Raw genomic sequence first — 15,709 nt, 5'->3', positions numbered from 1 at the left:
TCATCATCATCATCATCATCATTCATCATCATCATCATCATCATCATCATCATCATCATCATCATCTCATCATCATCATCATCAATCATCATCTCATCATCATCATCATCATCATCAATATCAATTCATCATCATCATCATCATTCATCATCATCATCATCATATCAATCATCATCATCAATCATTCATCATCATCCATCATCATCATCATCATCATCATCATCATCATCATCATCATCATCATCATCATCATCATCATCATCATCATCATCATCATCATCATCAACATCATCATCATCATCATCATCATCATCGTCATCATCATCATCATCATCATCATCATCATCAACAGTTACTGCAACATCAACCAAGACTTCAATAACAATTAATTATACAGTATCAAGAAACAAATAACAAGAACAATAATGATAAAATACCAAAAACGACAACAATAAACCCCAATTAAGCAATCATTCTTTCACATTAATGTTATTTTCATACGGTTATTATTACGACATTTGTGTTATAAAGAACAAACAATTCACCACCACCACAATATAATGTAATTTGAACGTATTACATTTTATCACTACCACAAACAACAATGAATGACCACCACCACCACCACCACCACCACCATCACATCGTCTCTTACTTATTCTACCGGCACCTCCTCTCATCACCAATACATAATTTCCTATATATTAGTACACACATACAATACACACACACACACACACACACACACACACACACACACACACACACACACACACACACACACACACACATAACAAGGGCGGGCACAAAGGGTGTTCATCATCCACGACAAGCGTAACGTCGACAGTTATTCCGCCTATATCGTCCGCCGAGCCAATGGAACAGCAGCCTGTAGATTGAGTTATGATAATATTCACCATCCTACCCCTCACCCTCCACCCCCCCTCCCCCTTCCTCCACTTCTCCCCCCATTTCCGACTATAACTCCTTACTCCATATCCACCCCCAAACCCCCCCTTTCCCAGGTTATGATTGCTATTCTTGCACGCAAAACTCATCCCTTTCCCGTCGCAAATTCCTCCGCCACTTCCTCGCGCCCGTTCCGCGTTGCCCGCCCGCCCGCTCGCTCGCACCGCACCAGCACCGCACCGCAAAGCGCCGTGAGAGTCGCCGAAACAACTCAAGGGGTGGTCCTAAAATTCTCCTTCGCGGTTTTCAACCAACTAACAACAAGGGAGATGAGAGGTGGTGAAAATGTTTTGTCCGCTTTTTTCGCTCGCTCTATCTCCCTCACACACACACACACATACATTCATACACACACATTTACACACACACTCTCTCTCTCTCTCGCCCTCTATTTTCCCCTTCTCTCCTTTTTTTCTTTCATTTCTTTAGTTAACATTTTAACAACAGAAAATATTATTATGAGAATAGGAGAGATGAAGAGTAAGAGAGAAAGGGAAGGGTGTTAGTCGTTTGTAGAGCGATACAGATCGACGCAAGAATTGTAGCAACTATTATTATTATTATTATTGAGAGAACAAGAAGAAGAAGAGAGAGGAAACAAGTAACAACCAACCTCTTCTACTAGTAGTAGTAACTGTCTGAAAAATCAGAAAAGACCCGTGTTTCGGATGCTGCTCGAGTTGTTTATGCTATTGTTACGAGTTACTAGTTACTCTCTTCCAAAAAGCTGCGTGATTTTTGCGGTGATTATTCAGAAAATTGAATCCTAGATAGTAATATTAGTTAGTTATACTCCATGATACTTTCAAGTCGACTTTTATCAAACTTTCTCTATGGATGAAAAGATGTGGATGGACTTGACTTGTTGTCAACTAATTCTGGAGACGAAATGAAAATGTGTTGTAATTTTTATACTCGTCTTTCCAGTATTAAAATCAAAGGATAATATTATTACTATGACGAAAGTAAGAAAGAGCGAGGATTTTAAGATAATTAAAACCAAATTAGGTACGGATTATTATTATTATTTCACGAAAAATGGATTACTTTGTATTCACTCGACTGGTTAAAAACTACTATGATTGTATAGACCAGTGTGTTGTGTTATAGTTATAGTTATAGATATAATTATAAATTCCTCACTCTAAAATTCATTTCTTCAATATTTTCATTGTATATTGAATGCCGAATTCGATCGGATGAATGAAAGAAAATATGGATGAGTGAGTGAATTGTATTTCTTTTCTGTCAACGTTTATTGTTCTAGTGACTTCTATATAATATTCTATGTGTATATAATATACATTATATTCTTCTACAATCGAAATGGAAATATTATATATATTCAAACACAATGCAGTCGTAAAGACAGATTAATTTTTAATCCCCGCCAACAAAAGAGTATAAACGAGGAATTGAGTGTAGACAATTAGGGAGTTGAAATGATACACAGAGATACGCCAGTCTGATAGTCTTATGATTATTATTATTGTTATTATTCTCACGTGCAATGGGATAATCTCTCTGTGCAACAATTTCTTTCAACGTCGGATTACACGCTTGGATGGATTTCTAGACGTGTGAGTTTTTTTGTTTGGTTTTTTTTTTTTTTTTTTTTTGTTTGTTTGTTCATAAAAAAAAGAAGAAAAAAAATCAAAATTCTGTGGTAATTGGATACAAAAGCCACAGAAAGAATCAACAACATTACATTACATTACATTACATGCACCGGGCGAATGAAATGCGACAAAAACAACAACATACAATAAATACACATACACAAGGCGAACGGATCTGATCTTCTGTCTCAATCAGTTGTGAAAAGGTGCGTGTGTGAGTGTGTGTGGGATTATTCTTCGTCTTGTCTCCAAAAAAAAAAAATTGTGTTTTTCATTCACAATTTATTTGTCGTTGATTTTTGTTTGTTTGTTTGTTGTTGGGTTTTTTAAAAAAAACATTCTAGTAATGATATTGCAGTTTATGTTATAGTTTTGTTTTGTTTTTTGTTGTTTTGTTGTTTGTTGTTTGTTTTTTTGCCCCCCCCCCCCCCCCTAAAGAATAGATTTCATTGTGTTAAAATTTTATAGGTTTAAATTCAAATTGTTTCCATTTCCTTTCAGCCACAAGATTTCAATCGCTTGAACTGCTAGTGTTTTTGTTTTGTTTTGTTTTTGTGTTTTTCACAAGTTATTTTTTCCCCTCTTGACAACAAGCAGATATAACGGGACAATTTTGTAATTTCCTTCGATAAGACATTTATTTATTTTTATTATTATTTTTTTTTTTTTTCTGGGTCTATTTTGGCTGAAATTTTTCTTCTTTTTTTTTTTTTTAGGTATAATTTGAAAAGTCGATGGATTCAGATTTAAGAAATGTCCCAATTTGTCAGAAAGTCTTAAACCCGAGACTTCTCTCTGAAGTGTCAACAAAGTCAAGTTTGAAACTTTTTTGATAAGTTGGCAGTTATCATCTTTAATTCTTTGCCTTAATCGCGTTGTCTCTGTCGGAAAAAAAAAAAAGTAATATTAATATCGCCTAACAGGCGTCATGATAATAATATATCGTTCTACGTGTTACGTGTTGCTGTTCGTTGGTCAGGGCGGACGGACCCCTTGTTGTAATGCCCTTTGAGGACTTTTAGTGGATATGCGCTATATAAAACCTCAAGTTTTTTGTAATCTTATATTAAAAATAGTCACTCAGAGCTATTAGGCTAATGGGACCTCCAACCATAATCTTACCTCACTCAACCCAAACACAAACACCGACTATATCCGTAGTTTACCCGGGGTTACTTTTTTTTTACCTCATGCCTATTTATTACATATTTCTGAGACAAATTATAGGCGTAGTATCAAAGCTAATGTTTTTAATTTTTACGTGTTAATGATAGTTGAATAAAACTATCTTTGTAGATTGTACATGCTCATTTTTAATACATTTTATTTTTCCAATTTTGAAAAGCAGCAAAAATTTCTAGGATTGAGTGAATTAAACATATGAAGACGTCTATTAATTAGTATTCCACTAGTGATATTCGAAGTACGAATTTTCTGGCTAAAATTGTTTTAAAAAATTGTTTTGTATGAAGACAGCAGCAGCAGTCGGCATAAATGTCATGATAAACCGAGTCGATCTACCACGACACAATCAATAATGGTGTAGAGATGTGTCTTTTTTTTCCCCTATACATTATATGTGACCCATCGTCTCAAAACGGTGTTATGTCGGGATGAACAAGATGCTGAAAGGTCAATTTTAAGTTTAACTAACTGGTCAAGAAAAATGAAATATTTCGGTTTTCATCACTTTTAAATAATTCTATATTTTTTCTTCAATAATCCATACATGGACTCAACCCATGTCTGATGTTTTTGGTCATAGATTCTAATCTCAGTACTTTATACCGTTTTCAGGCGACGAGTTACATATTTGACCCTCCGTCTCAAAACGGTATTATGTCGGGATGATTCATAACCCAAAAATGTAAATTTAGAGATAGAATGATGAGAAATCGGACCTTAGAAGTTTTTGCAAAGCAATAAATAGTATTTATATTCCAGCATGACGTAGAGAAAGTAAACCCAAGTTTGATAGTTGTGGATATGAATTCAATTTCCCTAACCGAGTGTACCCCGACATAATACCGCTTTCAGACAGTGGGTCACAATTATTATTATTATCCAGAACCAGCCGCGTATTCCGTGCATTCATTTTGTATTTAAATTTAAATTGTTGAGAATCGTTGAATGTTATCAGCCTTAGACAAGTTTCCTATCAGCGATAGACAGCAAGAAGCATCAGCAGGTATCAAACCTCTATCTTTATAGCCCAGCCCCTCTTGTTCTCAATTCAAATTATTGATCCCTTTTTACGACTTTGAGGATTAGACAGTTTTTGAGAAAAACAAATGGAATAACGAGACTCACATTGTGTCTAAAAATCGCTCCTTCGGACAAGTCAAGTCGTCTTGATAGTAGCAAAAATTTGACGACTTCTTATTCTTCGCCACGAAATCGCTATCTATCTTTATCAATTTAAAACGTAATTTTTAATTCCTTCTAAAATTCATTCATTTTAATTCAAAATAAAGAAGGCGTCGAACTATTTTTCTTTTTAACGGTTAAAGTGTTATCTGGGGATTTCAATTTAAAAAAAAAAAAAAAAAGGAAAATAAACGGGTGGTTTTTGAAATTTTATTGCTCTATTCAAAAGTCTGAATCATTTTTCAGATTATATCGAAGACGGAAACTAAAGATGACATATGTCAGAGACTTTGTTTTTTGTTTGCGCGTGTTTTGGATTGTTTGATTGTTTTTGTTTTTGTTATTTTGGGTTTGTTTGTTTTGTTTTTTGTAGCTTTTTATTCATTTTGGGGAGGGGAGGGGGGGGGGGGGGGGGGCGGTTTGGTCTGACTTGGACTGTCTAGCTATTATTTCAAAATTTAATCAGATAATATAATATAAAGGATACCAGTTTTTATTTTAAATCTTAGTTAAAAAACCAAGAATTCTAATAAAACTTGGATGTCTAGACTGACTTTGAAATTTTATTTTAGGACAGATGAAATTCTCAACAAACAAAAAAAAATATATAAAAAGGCTACATCCGTTCTTTGCAAAGTTTTGTCCAAAAACAGTTTGTTAAACTATAGAATAATTCTTAAATTAATGGCGAATTTTTTTATTTTTTTTTCGTCTTTGCCTTTGGTGTGTATATATGATATTTTATAATATAAAATGTGAACTCTAACGTTTTTGTTTTTTCGTTGTTTTTGTTTGTTTTTTGTTTGTTTTTTTTTTTTTTGTTTTTTTTTTTTATCGTCTATTTGAGAAAAATGATTAAGAAACAAGAATTTTTTTTTAAAATGTCACTCGCGATTTAAATAGAATTTCAAGTTTTGGTGTTGCCTTGACCGACCAACCAATCCAACCCCCGCCCCCCCCCCCCCCCCCCCCCACCACCACTCACCCCTATCAAACTCACACTCACACCACCACCACCCCAAAAGAGGTTACAGACAGATGTTTCTTTTTTATCTTATTTTTATTTATTTATTTTTTTTTAATTTACAAACTTTTAGACTTGATTATAAAAGGAACACGTTCAATGTTATTTATCTGAGAATGTTCCACCACCACCATCAACAGGTTATCGGATAAATACACACTTCTATAGATAGTATGCGCTTGGCTAAGGAGTTCACAATATTGCCATTTATAGTCTGGTTAATAAAGTTTAGTGAGAAGTTCTCATAAATGCGGATGGCAAAAAAAAACAATAACAGAGACCTGAGTATTTTTCTTTCTTCCTCCTTACACCGGCGGTGTCTGCTCCCGAAATTTCTCAGTTGATACGAACAAAACGAGAGGATGTACAAGACAACCTGGGTTTCCTTTTCCATCGCCGAGGAATTAGCAATTGGATTCAATAGTCTGATGTCACGTCGCCCAGCAACGGCGGCCATCGTGGTTCTAAACAAGAAAATCGGTACTTTTTATTCTTCATGCTGGCTAGAACTTTTCATATGTCTTGTGATCAGAATGTGTAAAAGTCAAAGCATGATCAGATTTATAATGTTGTTTTTTTTTCTCTCTGGATACGCTTTTATTTATGCTCGTCGGAGAAATATTTCACTAGGGCTTCCGCCATTGTTCCGCTAGTTTAGCCGGTTACTAAGTTACCATGCGTTATTACGAAGGAAGTGACGTCACGACTATTGAAGCGTATTAGAATGACTATCTATCTACCGGCAGGGATAACATTAACTATAATAAATTCTCTTTGGTTCGATCTCCAAGATAATTTGGTAAATAATTTTTGTATTCTTTATTTGTGTATTTATTCATTTATTCTCGGCGGTATCTATCTTCGTGCTGAGTCATACCTAATGATAATAAATCGATATCTTAATTACTGCATAAATTAAATTAAATGTTCTTTGATTCGATCCCCTTCATAATTTGGTAAATGATTTTTGCAATTCATTCTTTTTTTCTTTAGTGACATCACAGCGCTGAATCGTAATGATAATAATACTTAGTTTTCTTTATTATTGCATGCATTATGTTATTACAGTACATTAAATTTTTTTAAAAACTATAGCATTTATATAGGGCAGTATCTTCTAAACGTGCTCAAGGCGTTTTACAAAGGGTAGTGGTCCAATATTTATTTACGCTCTTATCTTTAGTATTATTATTATTATTATTATTATTATTATTATTATTATTATTATTATTATTATTATTATTATTTATATTACAATTATTATTATTATTATTATTATTATTATTATTATTATTATTATTATTATTATTATTATTATTATTATTATTAATTTAAATCTTATTAAATATTAGTTTGTTTTTTTTTTTTGTTTTTAGTTGTTCTTTTTTAAAGCTGTTAAAATAATATTATATTTGTTTTTATTTTATTTTGCCATAACTTTTTTACAGCTCATTTAGCCGTAGCCATCGTTAACTTAAAGCCTGACACTGACTAAAAAAATGACGTCAAAATGCCAGTCTTTGGACACAAAAGAAAACAAATCGTGAGTTGTATTCAATAGTTCAACAAATGGAATCACTTGTTTCCATGAGCTCTACTAACGACAACTCACTAGGCGGTGCAAAAACCAAATAATGACGTCAAAATGCCAGTCTTTTTGGGTTTCAGTATCAGGCTATAGATAGTATGCAGATGACGTCACTCAGGCCTTTGTTATTGTTTTTGCCATCCGCGTTTGTGAGTTGTTCTCACTAAACTGGATTAACCAGACTATAAAAGTTCATGGTTACACAGATTTGTGTGTTGGTCCGTTATACTTCCGGATGGCAATGTTGTGAAACCAACACACAAACTCTGTGTAACCATGAACTTTTATAGTCTGGTTAATACAGTTTAGTGAGAACAACTCACACACGCGGATGGCAAAAACAAAGGCCTGAGTGACGTCATCTGCATACTATCTATAACTTGACGATGGCTACGATTTAGCTCCTCGCGATTTAGTATTGACGTCATTTTCCCCTGTTAATAACTGACGTCATTTTGATGGGGTTTTTAAAAGGTGCAATATGAGATGTATTGTATTATAAACCTCTGCACACGCCGCGGGGGTCCCTACAGCTATCTTGTAGAGCACTCACTTTGCACGCAAACTGACCATGGTTGATCCCGGGTGAAGTCCAGAAAAAAAATTTTTCAGGCTCCGCCCCCTTCCTCCTTGTCCACACAGCAGTAATTGGGTACTTGGGTCTTTGAGATCTGGCGGAAAGTACATTGCGGCAGACTGCTTAACGCTACAGAAACCGGGATAAACTCACTTTAATCTAGTTCAAATTGCGGGCTCTGTACTGCGGCGGATGCCTGAGTTATTCCCGTCATCCTTTGGAATAAATAGACCCTAAAGGCAAATAATTATTTCCGCCTTAGGGATGAATAAACGGAATTTTGTATTTATATAGAAAACATTTAACAAACGCATATTGACAAGAACACTTTTACTTTAAAATCGATCGACTAAAATACACATTAACATTCAATGTGTTATATAATGTATAAATACTAACGAAAGAGTGATGTATAATATATAACAACTCACTCACTCCTAGGGATTTTTGCTATTTTCAAAATGAGAATTTTTTTTTTAATGAGCATGTGCAAAGATGTAGTTTTATTCAACTACCTTTAATATGCGAAAATTAAAAGCATTAGCTTTGATACTACGCCTAAAATAATTTGTCTCAGAAAAATAAATAGACATGGGATAAACACCAACACTACAACAACCATAGCAGCAGTCACTCAACACGCTCTAACCGCGCTCAATGTCGCTTGACTTTATTACAAAACGAGAAAAGACACTAGCCGATTTTTTCATTGAGTACTACAACCATACAGTCACTACTACTACTACTACTACTACTACTACTACTACTACTACTACTACTACTACTACTACTACTACTACTACTACTACCACTACTACTACAGTGTGGCTATGTGGTCTTGTGGTATGACACTCGCTTTCGGATCGGAAGGTCATGGGTTCGAGCCCCGCGCTCGGCGCATAGTTGAGTCCTTGGAAAAGGCTCTTTACTCACATTCTCTCACCATACTCGGGTGTAAAATGAGTACCTGGCCGTTAACAGCGTTGTCTTTGTCCGAAAAAAATTGTAATATCGCCTAACAGGCGTCATGTCCCGTCCTACATGTTAAATGTTGCTGTTGACCAGGGACCACTTGTAAAGCGCTTTGAGCACATTTAGTGGATATTGCCCTATATAAAGCTCAATTACTACTACTACTACTACTACTACTACTACTACTACTACTACTACTACTACTTAACCCTTGACCAATCCACCACCACCAACCACATTCACCAACACTAACCAACCAAAGCACCAACAACGGCAGCAGTCACTCAGACACTCACACTTATTTCTACAACTTTAATCCCCTTTTCACTCCTTGTTTACTCAACCGTGACGGATTATGGGGGGAAAATTGTTGTAGTGGGAGGCGACGTGTGATGGCAGTGAAAGTCAAGCCCGTGAAGAGGGGGTGAAGTAGAAGTAAAGAAAAAAAGAGAGAAGAGAAGATAACATAAAAAGGAGCCATTATCATTCATTGTGAGATTGTGTACCAATTCTCCCATTGTCATTGTAATAGTATAGATAGTATGCGCTTGGCTAAGAAGCTCATAACATTGCCATCCGGAAGTATAACGGACCAATACACAAAACTGTGTGTATCCATGTACGTTTATAGTCGGGTTAATACAGTTTAGTGAGCATTACTCATGAACGCGGATGGCAAAAAAAAAAAAAAAAAAAAAAAACAATAACAAGCAAGACCTGAGTGACGTCATCTTCGAACTATCTATAGTAGTAGTAGCAGTGGCGGCGGTCTAAAAAAGAGGTGATATTGATAAAGCGCATAAAGCCCCCCATCGAAGTGCTTGCGTGCTTTTGTAACTGTATAATACGCAGAAGTGGTATTAGTCTAGAGGTCACTTCTTACTTACTTTATAAGACTTTATTACATTTATGCGCATTTCGTGGACAATGAGTTATTATTATTATTATTATTATTATTATTATTATTATTATTATTATTATTATTATTATTATTATTATTATTATTATTATTATTATCATAATTATTATAATTATTATCATAATTATTATTATTATTATTATTATTATTATTATTATTATTATTATTATTATTATTATTGTATTATTATTATTTTATATTATTATTATTATATTATTATTATTATTATTATTATTATTATTATTATATTATTATTATTATTATTATTATTATTATTATTATTATCATTAATATTGTTATCATTATTAATATTTCGTCCTGTAATTGAATTGCCCATAATATCTTAAAATCTATATTTTACAATTCTATTCATTTCCCTTTCCATTCTCTGTATCCTCAGGCAATGCCTTCAATGCACAACAACAAACAGTAACAATTTCACTACACCCTCTTGTCTGGACGCTTCGTAGTTTTCAAGGACGCCTTGGTGTCCAAAATTGTTTTAGTCAGTTCATCTCTTCCCAGTAATGACATATTGTACAGTATGATGCATTCATGCAGTAGACAACTTATATATAAGAATCATGCAATTGTACAATAATTTATCCTTTCCCCTCATTCTCTCCTTTAGAATGTGTTTAAAAATGTGTTGTTCTCTTCAAGGAATGAAATAGGTATTCAAGTTCTTATGTTATCCCACGGATTTTTAAAAAAGGCAGATTTTGTGAGTAAATCGGAGAAAAGTGACTGTAGCACAATGATTATTTTATCACCTTGACTCGTTATATCCGTCATATTTCCTTGAATTGGATTTTATCATTTTAAAAAAACCAAGATATTACGTCATAACTACGTCATCAAGATGTCCAGACGTAAGCAATCGCGTCCACGTCACGTCGACAATGACCTTCTGGAGTTGGATAATTGTAACAGTGGTGCCGCTTCAAATTTAATTGCTACCTCCGCCACTGCCTCTCTGATTAGCGGTGGTGGTGGTTGTGACGGTGACGAGGATGCCTCGGCAACGGGCTTCCAACGTCATCAGAATGCTGTGATGACGTCATATGGGATGAACGGAGACTTGGCGGGTGATGATGCTAACGTGAGTGATAAAGATGAAGAGGATGCAGAGGGGATGAACTCGAGGGGTGAGTAACATTTAATTATTGTTCAATTATTTTTGATACTGTGAGTATATCTATCTATCTAATAATAACGGTTGGTTCATATTTATTGTTGAGTCCATGACTCCAACGATTTCATGATATTTATCATGATTAATTGCCTGTTAAAATTCTCTGTTGTTGTCGTTGTCAGCATCATCATCATCATCGTCATTCTAGTCTCTCTCTCTCTCTCTCTCTCTCCCTCTCTCTCTCTCTCTCTCTCTCTCTCCCTCCCTCCCTCCCTCTCTCTCTCCTCTCCTGCCCCTCCCCCTCTTTTTGATATCTATCCTACTCCCACTAAAAGCGCCGCAGAGCACGATTAACGTGGATGTTTAGGCGCTATATAAATTCATTATTTACTGTTTACTATTACTAAAATGACCACACAAGCCGTCCAGTGATCTGACCCTATTTACTATTTGCTGTAACGACGAGAAACAAAGAAGAACAAAATCAATTTTTCACTTTAATTTCTTTCTTTTTTTTCTTTTTTTTTTTTTTTTAACATTGAAGCCTGTATCGGCCAAAGTGAGTTCTTTATATGTAAGGCTTCAACTCACCAATGCCATTGACACACTCAGTCACTCACCATCACCACGAACACCATTTAAATAACTACTCACACTAGACAAGCGATTTTCTTTACTTTCTTTCTTCTTTAATTCCTTGAGTCAATTTGACCTTTTTATCGATTTTAGACCCAGCACTAAAAGTCAATAGTACTAACCCAGTCGTTGTCACTAGATCTTACCAACTCTCTCTCTCTCTGTCTCTCTCTCTCTTTCTCTCTCTCTATCTATCTGTCTATCTATCTCTTCCTCTCTCTCTCTCTCTCTCTCTCTGTCTATCTATCTCTTTCTCTCTCTCTCTTTCTGTCTCTCTCTTCCTCTCTCTCTCTCTCTCTCTCTCTTTCTTTCTCTCTCTCTTTCTTTCTCTCTCTCTTTCTCCCTCTCTCTCTCTTTCTTTCTCTCTCTCTTTCTCCCTCTCTCTCCCTCTCTCTCTCTCTCTCTCTCTCTCTCTCTCTCTCTCTCTCTCTCTCTCTCTCTCTCTCTCTCTCTCTTCGTTCTTAATTCTATATTTATTATTATTTTAATTTTTAAACGTTGTGTTTGTTTATATGCTGGACACGGGCGGCTATGTGTAAATATATAATATAATATAGAAAATGGTGTGTGTGTGTGGGGGGGGGGGGCGCTTGCGACTGGATGTATTGAGTATGTATTGTGTGTGTGTGTGTGTGTGTGTGTTTGTGTGTGTGTGTGTGTGTGTGAATGAGAGAGATATGAAACAGGGGGAAGGTGATAACACAGAGAAGGGTAAGAAGATGAATATAGATTGCTTGATGAAATAGAAAGATAGAAAGATAGCATCTTATAAATAAAAACAAAAACACTGAAAAAAAACAAACAAACAAAACAAAACAAAAACATCAAGAGAGGGAGATTATTAATATACTCCTTTATCGTGACAAAACTCATTTCTTCTTTATTTTTACCAGTCAGCTTGTGAAAAAGTAAGAAACCTAAAACCCTGTGACTAAAATCATTTCAACAACATCCACGTTGGTTTAAATGGTCTTAAATTTGCTTTATATTATGTTAACAACAGAAGCTATATGACTCTATATCGACCTACATCAAGTTAAACAACATTCAAAATTTAGGTACGGAAATTGACCAATATTATCCCGTTTTAATTTGCATTACATTTCCTGACACTGAAGAAACGTGGACACGCCAACCAAATCATTAAACGTGTTCGCTCCTGTATGTATTCAACACGTCTGCAGACGATTTTAACACACTTTCGTCACTTCTACGTGTTGCATTGTGTAATTGTTTTGACAAGAAGAACTCATTCAAATGCCCGTAAGCAATCAATAAGGCCAAGTAAGGAAATAATATAAATAGTCTTGCAAACTTGCAATAATCCTTTGTCCAATTCGAGCTGCCCCCTTTTCCTTTCATAGATTATCTGGACAGGTGTATTATGACAATTCGATGGATAATGTCAATCATTTTGCCGTGAGCTATATCAAAATTCAAGTACAATGAAATCGGCTTATTCATATTTAACGAGTCTCTCCGGGTACTGAGTGCTAAGTGTGTAACCATGACAACACACCCTCACATTTAGATAGAATATATATATATATATATATATATATATATATATATATATATATATATATATATATATATATATATATATATATCGCACATACATAAGTTTACCCGAGGCCTTTTTTTTTTTTTTCTCTTTCTTCTTCTTCAATTAATTACCTTTGTCGCAGTAGTCATTGTTCACAACATACAGACATCTTTAAATAGTTAACTTGTTCTTCATTGAAAATCGTGTCAGCGTCTGTCTGTCCATTACAATTTTTGGGCTGGCTTTTCGTTTTGCTCATTAATTTGAAGATTTGAATACAAGAGAACAGGACGGAGTCGCCATAAACGCTACAGTTTTCAATAAGGTTAAATAATATCTTGTCGATTTTCTATTGAACTAAATCAGGCTCGTCGTTTAGATAAGCCTTGAATGCTTACTTAGTCTATTGAGAAATACTCAATCTATTGATAAAAATGAGACGATTGTTAGTTCATCATTGACAGAATAGATTTTGAGTATACTTGTTAATCATTTGAAATTGTACAGAGATTTAGTCTGTATAAAAGAGTGAATGGAAATCTAGCTAGTCATTGAAAGTGCACACATTCAGACTTTCTCTCTCAATGAAAAAGTGCACAATGTCCTTTAACACAACATACAAATGTGGGCGTCCTTGAGATACTCAGTCTCAAGGTGAAAAGCTTTGAATAGAGATATTGACAATTTTAGTCAAGAGGTCAATTTTTATGGAAAATGAGTTCTCATCAAAAGTAATTAAATCAACCATTTTCTACATATTGATGAAATATTTTAATTTAATTCTACTCCTAAATATTTTATTTTAATTCTTTTTTTTTATGAAGGTAATTTTTATTATACTTAATATCAACTCTTGTCAACTTTGAAAGCGATTTTCTTAAAATTAGAGTTTCACACCCTAGCCCATGCATATGACCATAACTTCATGAAAAATCTCCCGATTTGCTTCAAATAAAGATTAAAATGCTCAGGAGACACGTAGCTTTCCAAATCCGCAAAACAAATAAGAATTTCACCACGCGACTGATTATATCAGGGACGCACACAAATATCCCAGGGACATCTTACGTATTCAGAATATCCCTTATGTCTTCAAATTATAGTGTTGACCACTCAAAACAAAAAAGACTTATTCATGTCACGTGATTTTGGAGTATTTTTTACCTACTTGGGCGATACTGACTATTTTTTGTTTGTTTGTTTGTTTTTTTTTTTTTTTTGTTTTTTTTTTGTTTTTAAAACAACGTGGCAGCTATACCACGAGAGGACAGATGGTTTGACCTCACATATATCTCCTTGGAAATGCTTTTTTTCTCTGTCTAACCATCGGTAATTTATTATTGTGCAAGGGAGGTTCGGTCTAGTTATAAGTCAGTATTTTTTTGGGATTGTTTTCAAAATTCTATCAAAATATAATGGATAAATTTGAAATTGAGCTGTATATATATATATAAAAATAATTGAGCTTTATATAGCGCAATATCCACTAAATGTGCTCAAAGCGCTTTACAAGGGGTCCCTGGTCAAGAGCAACATTTAACATGTAGGACGGGACATGATGGCGCCTGTTAGGCGATATTACAATTTTTCGGACAAAAACAACGTTGAAATGAGTTGGGCAAGAAGAAAAAGAGAAAAAAAAATCATCGTTATAATAATAATAATATGCACATAGTATCAACAGTTCAAGGAGGGAGGGAACCATTGTGCTGATTTCGACACCTAAATTAGTAGAAGCGGTCAATGCAGACGACCTTGCAAATGGAGTGCATGTACGTACTTGCTCAAATCAACAAATCAAGCAAGGAAGAAAGAAAGAACTCCCTGGCTATCATAACATTTCTCAAAGATCATTAAAAAAAAAAACAAAAAACATAATTTGGCTTATTATAACGGGGCGAAGTGGCCGAGTGGTTAAGGCATTGCACTGTGATCCGGATGACCCGGGTTCGAGCCCCGCTTCAGGCACTTTCTTTTTTTCTTGATCAAAATTATTAACCCCCCAATTTGCTCACTTGGACAACATGGGTGATTCCTGTTGACATCAGACATCTTGTTTGATGAGTTATCTATATTCCTTCGTGGTATGCCTAGGCGACGGTATCTTATGATATCGTGGCGCAAAAGGCATAATTAATTTCTTAATAACGTGACCAGTTCCAAAACGTAGATTTTATAAAAAGCAGAACTTATAATATAGACATTGTGATTAGATAGTTAGTTTGTAACCAAAAGCAGAAACCAGAATGACTTGTGTATGTACGTACCACTTTGTCTAGGACTAGGAGTGTCAGAGTCTTAGTAGTGTCGTCTGCGCAAGTCGACGCATGCGCATTGGCCTAGTAGTCAACCGGATG

At 34.8% G+C, this 15,709-nt stretch overlaps 1 protein-coding gene across 1 annotated transcript in view; it reads left to right on the top strand.

Moving 5' to 3' along the window:
- Positions 1-1,389: 1,389 nt before the first annotated feature.
- The window catches only part of LOC144977614 (uncharacterized), a gene marked incomplete in the record, with an annotated part of 181,291 nt that continues 166,971 nt past the window's right edge, over positions 1,390-15,709 (top strand). Inside the window, 2 exon segments of the mRNA XM_078923007.1 lie at positions 1,390-2,549; positions 10,436-11,183. Coding sequence (XP_078779133.1) covers positions 10,898-11,183 — 286 coding nt within the window.

This window comes from Berghia stephanieae, chromosome 7 (assembly GCF_034508935.2).
Source record: "Berghia stephanieae isolate SIO BIC M18660-M18661 chromosome 7, UCSD_Bste_1.3, whole genome shotgun sequence".
NCBI lineage: Eukaryota > Metazoa > Mollusca > Gastropoda > Nudibranchia > Aeolidiidae > Berghia > Berghia stephanieae.
The sequence above is the reverse complement of the archived record's forward strand: the minus strand, read 5'-3'. Positions and strand labels throughout refer to the sequence as shown.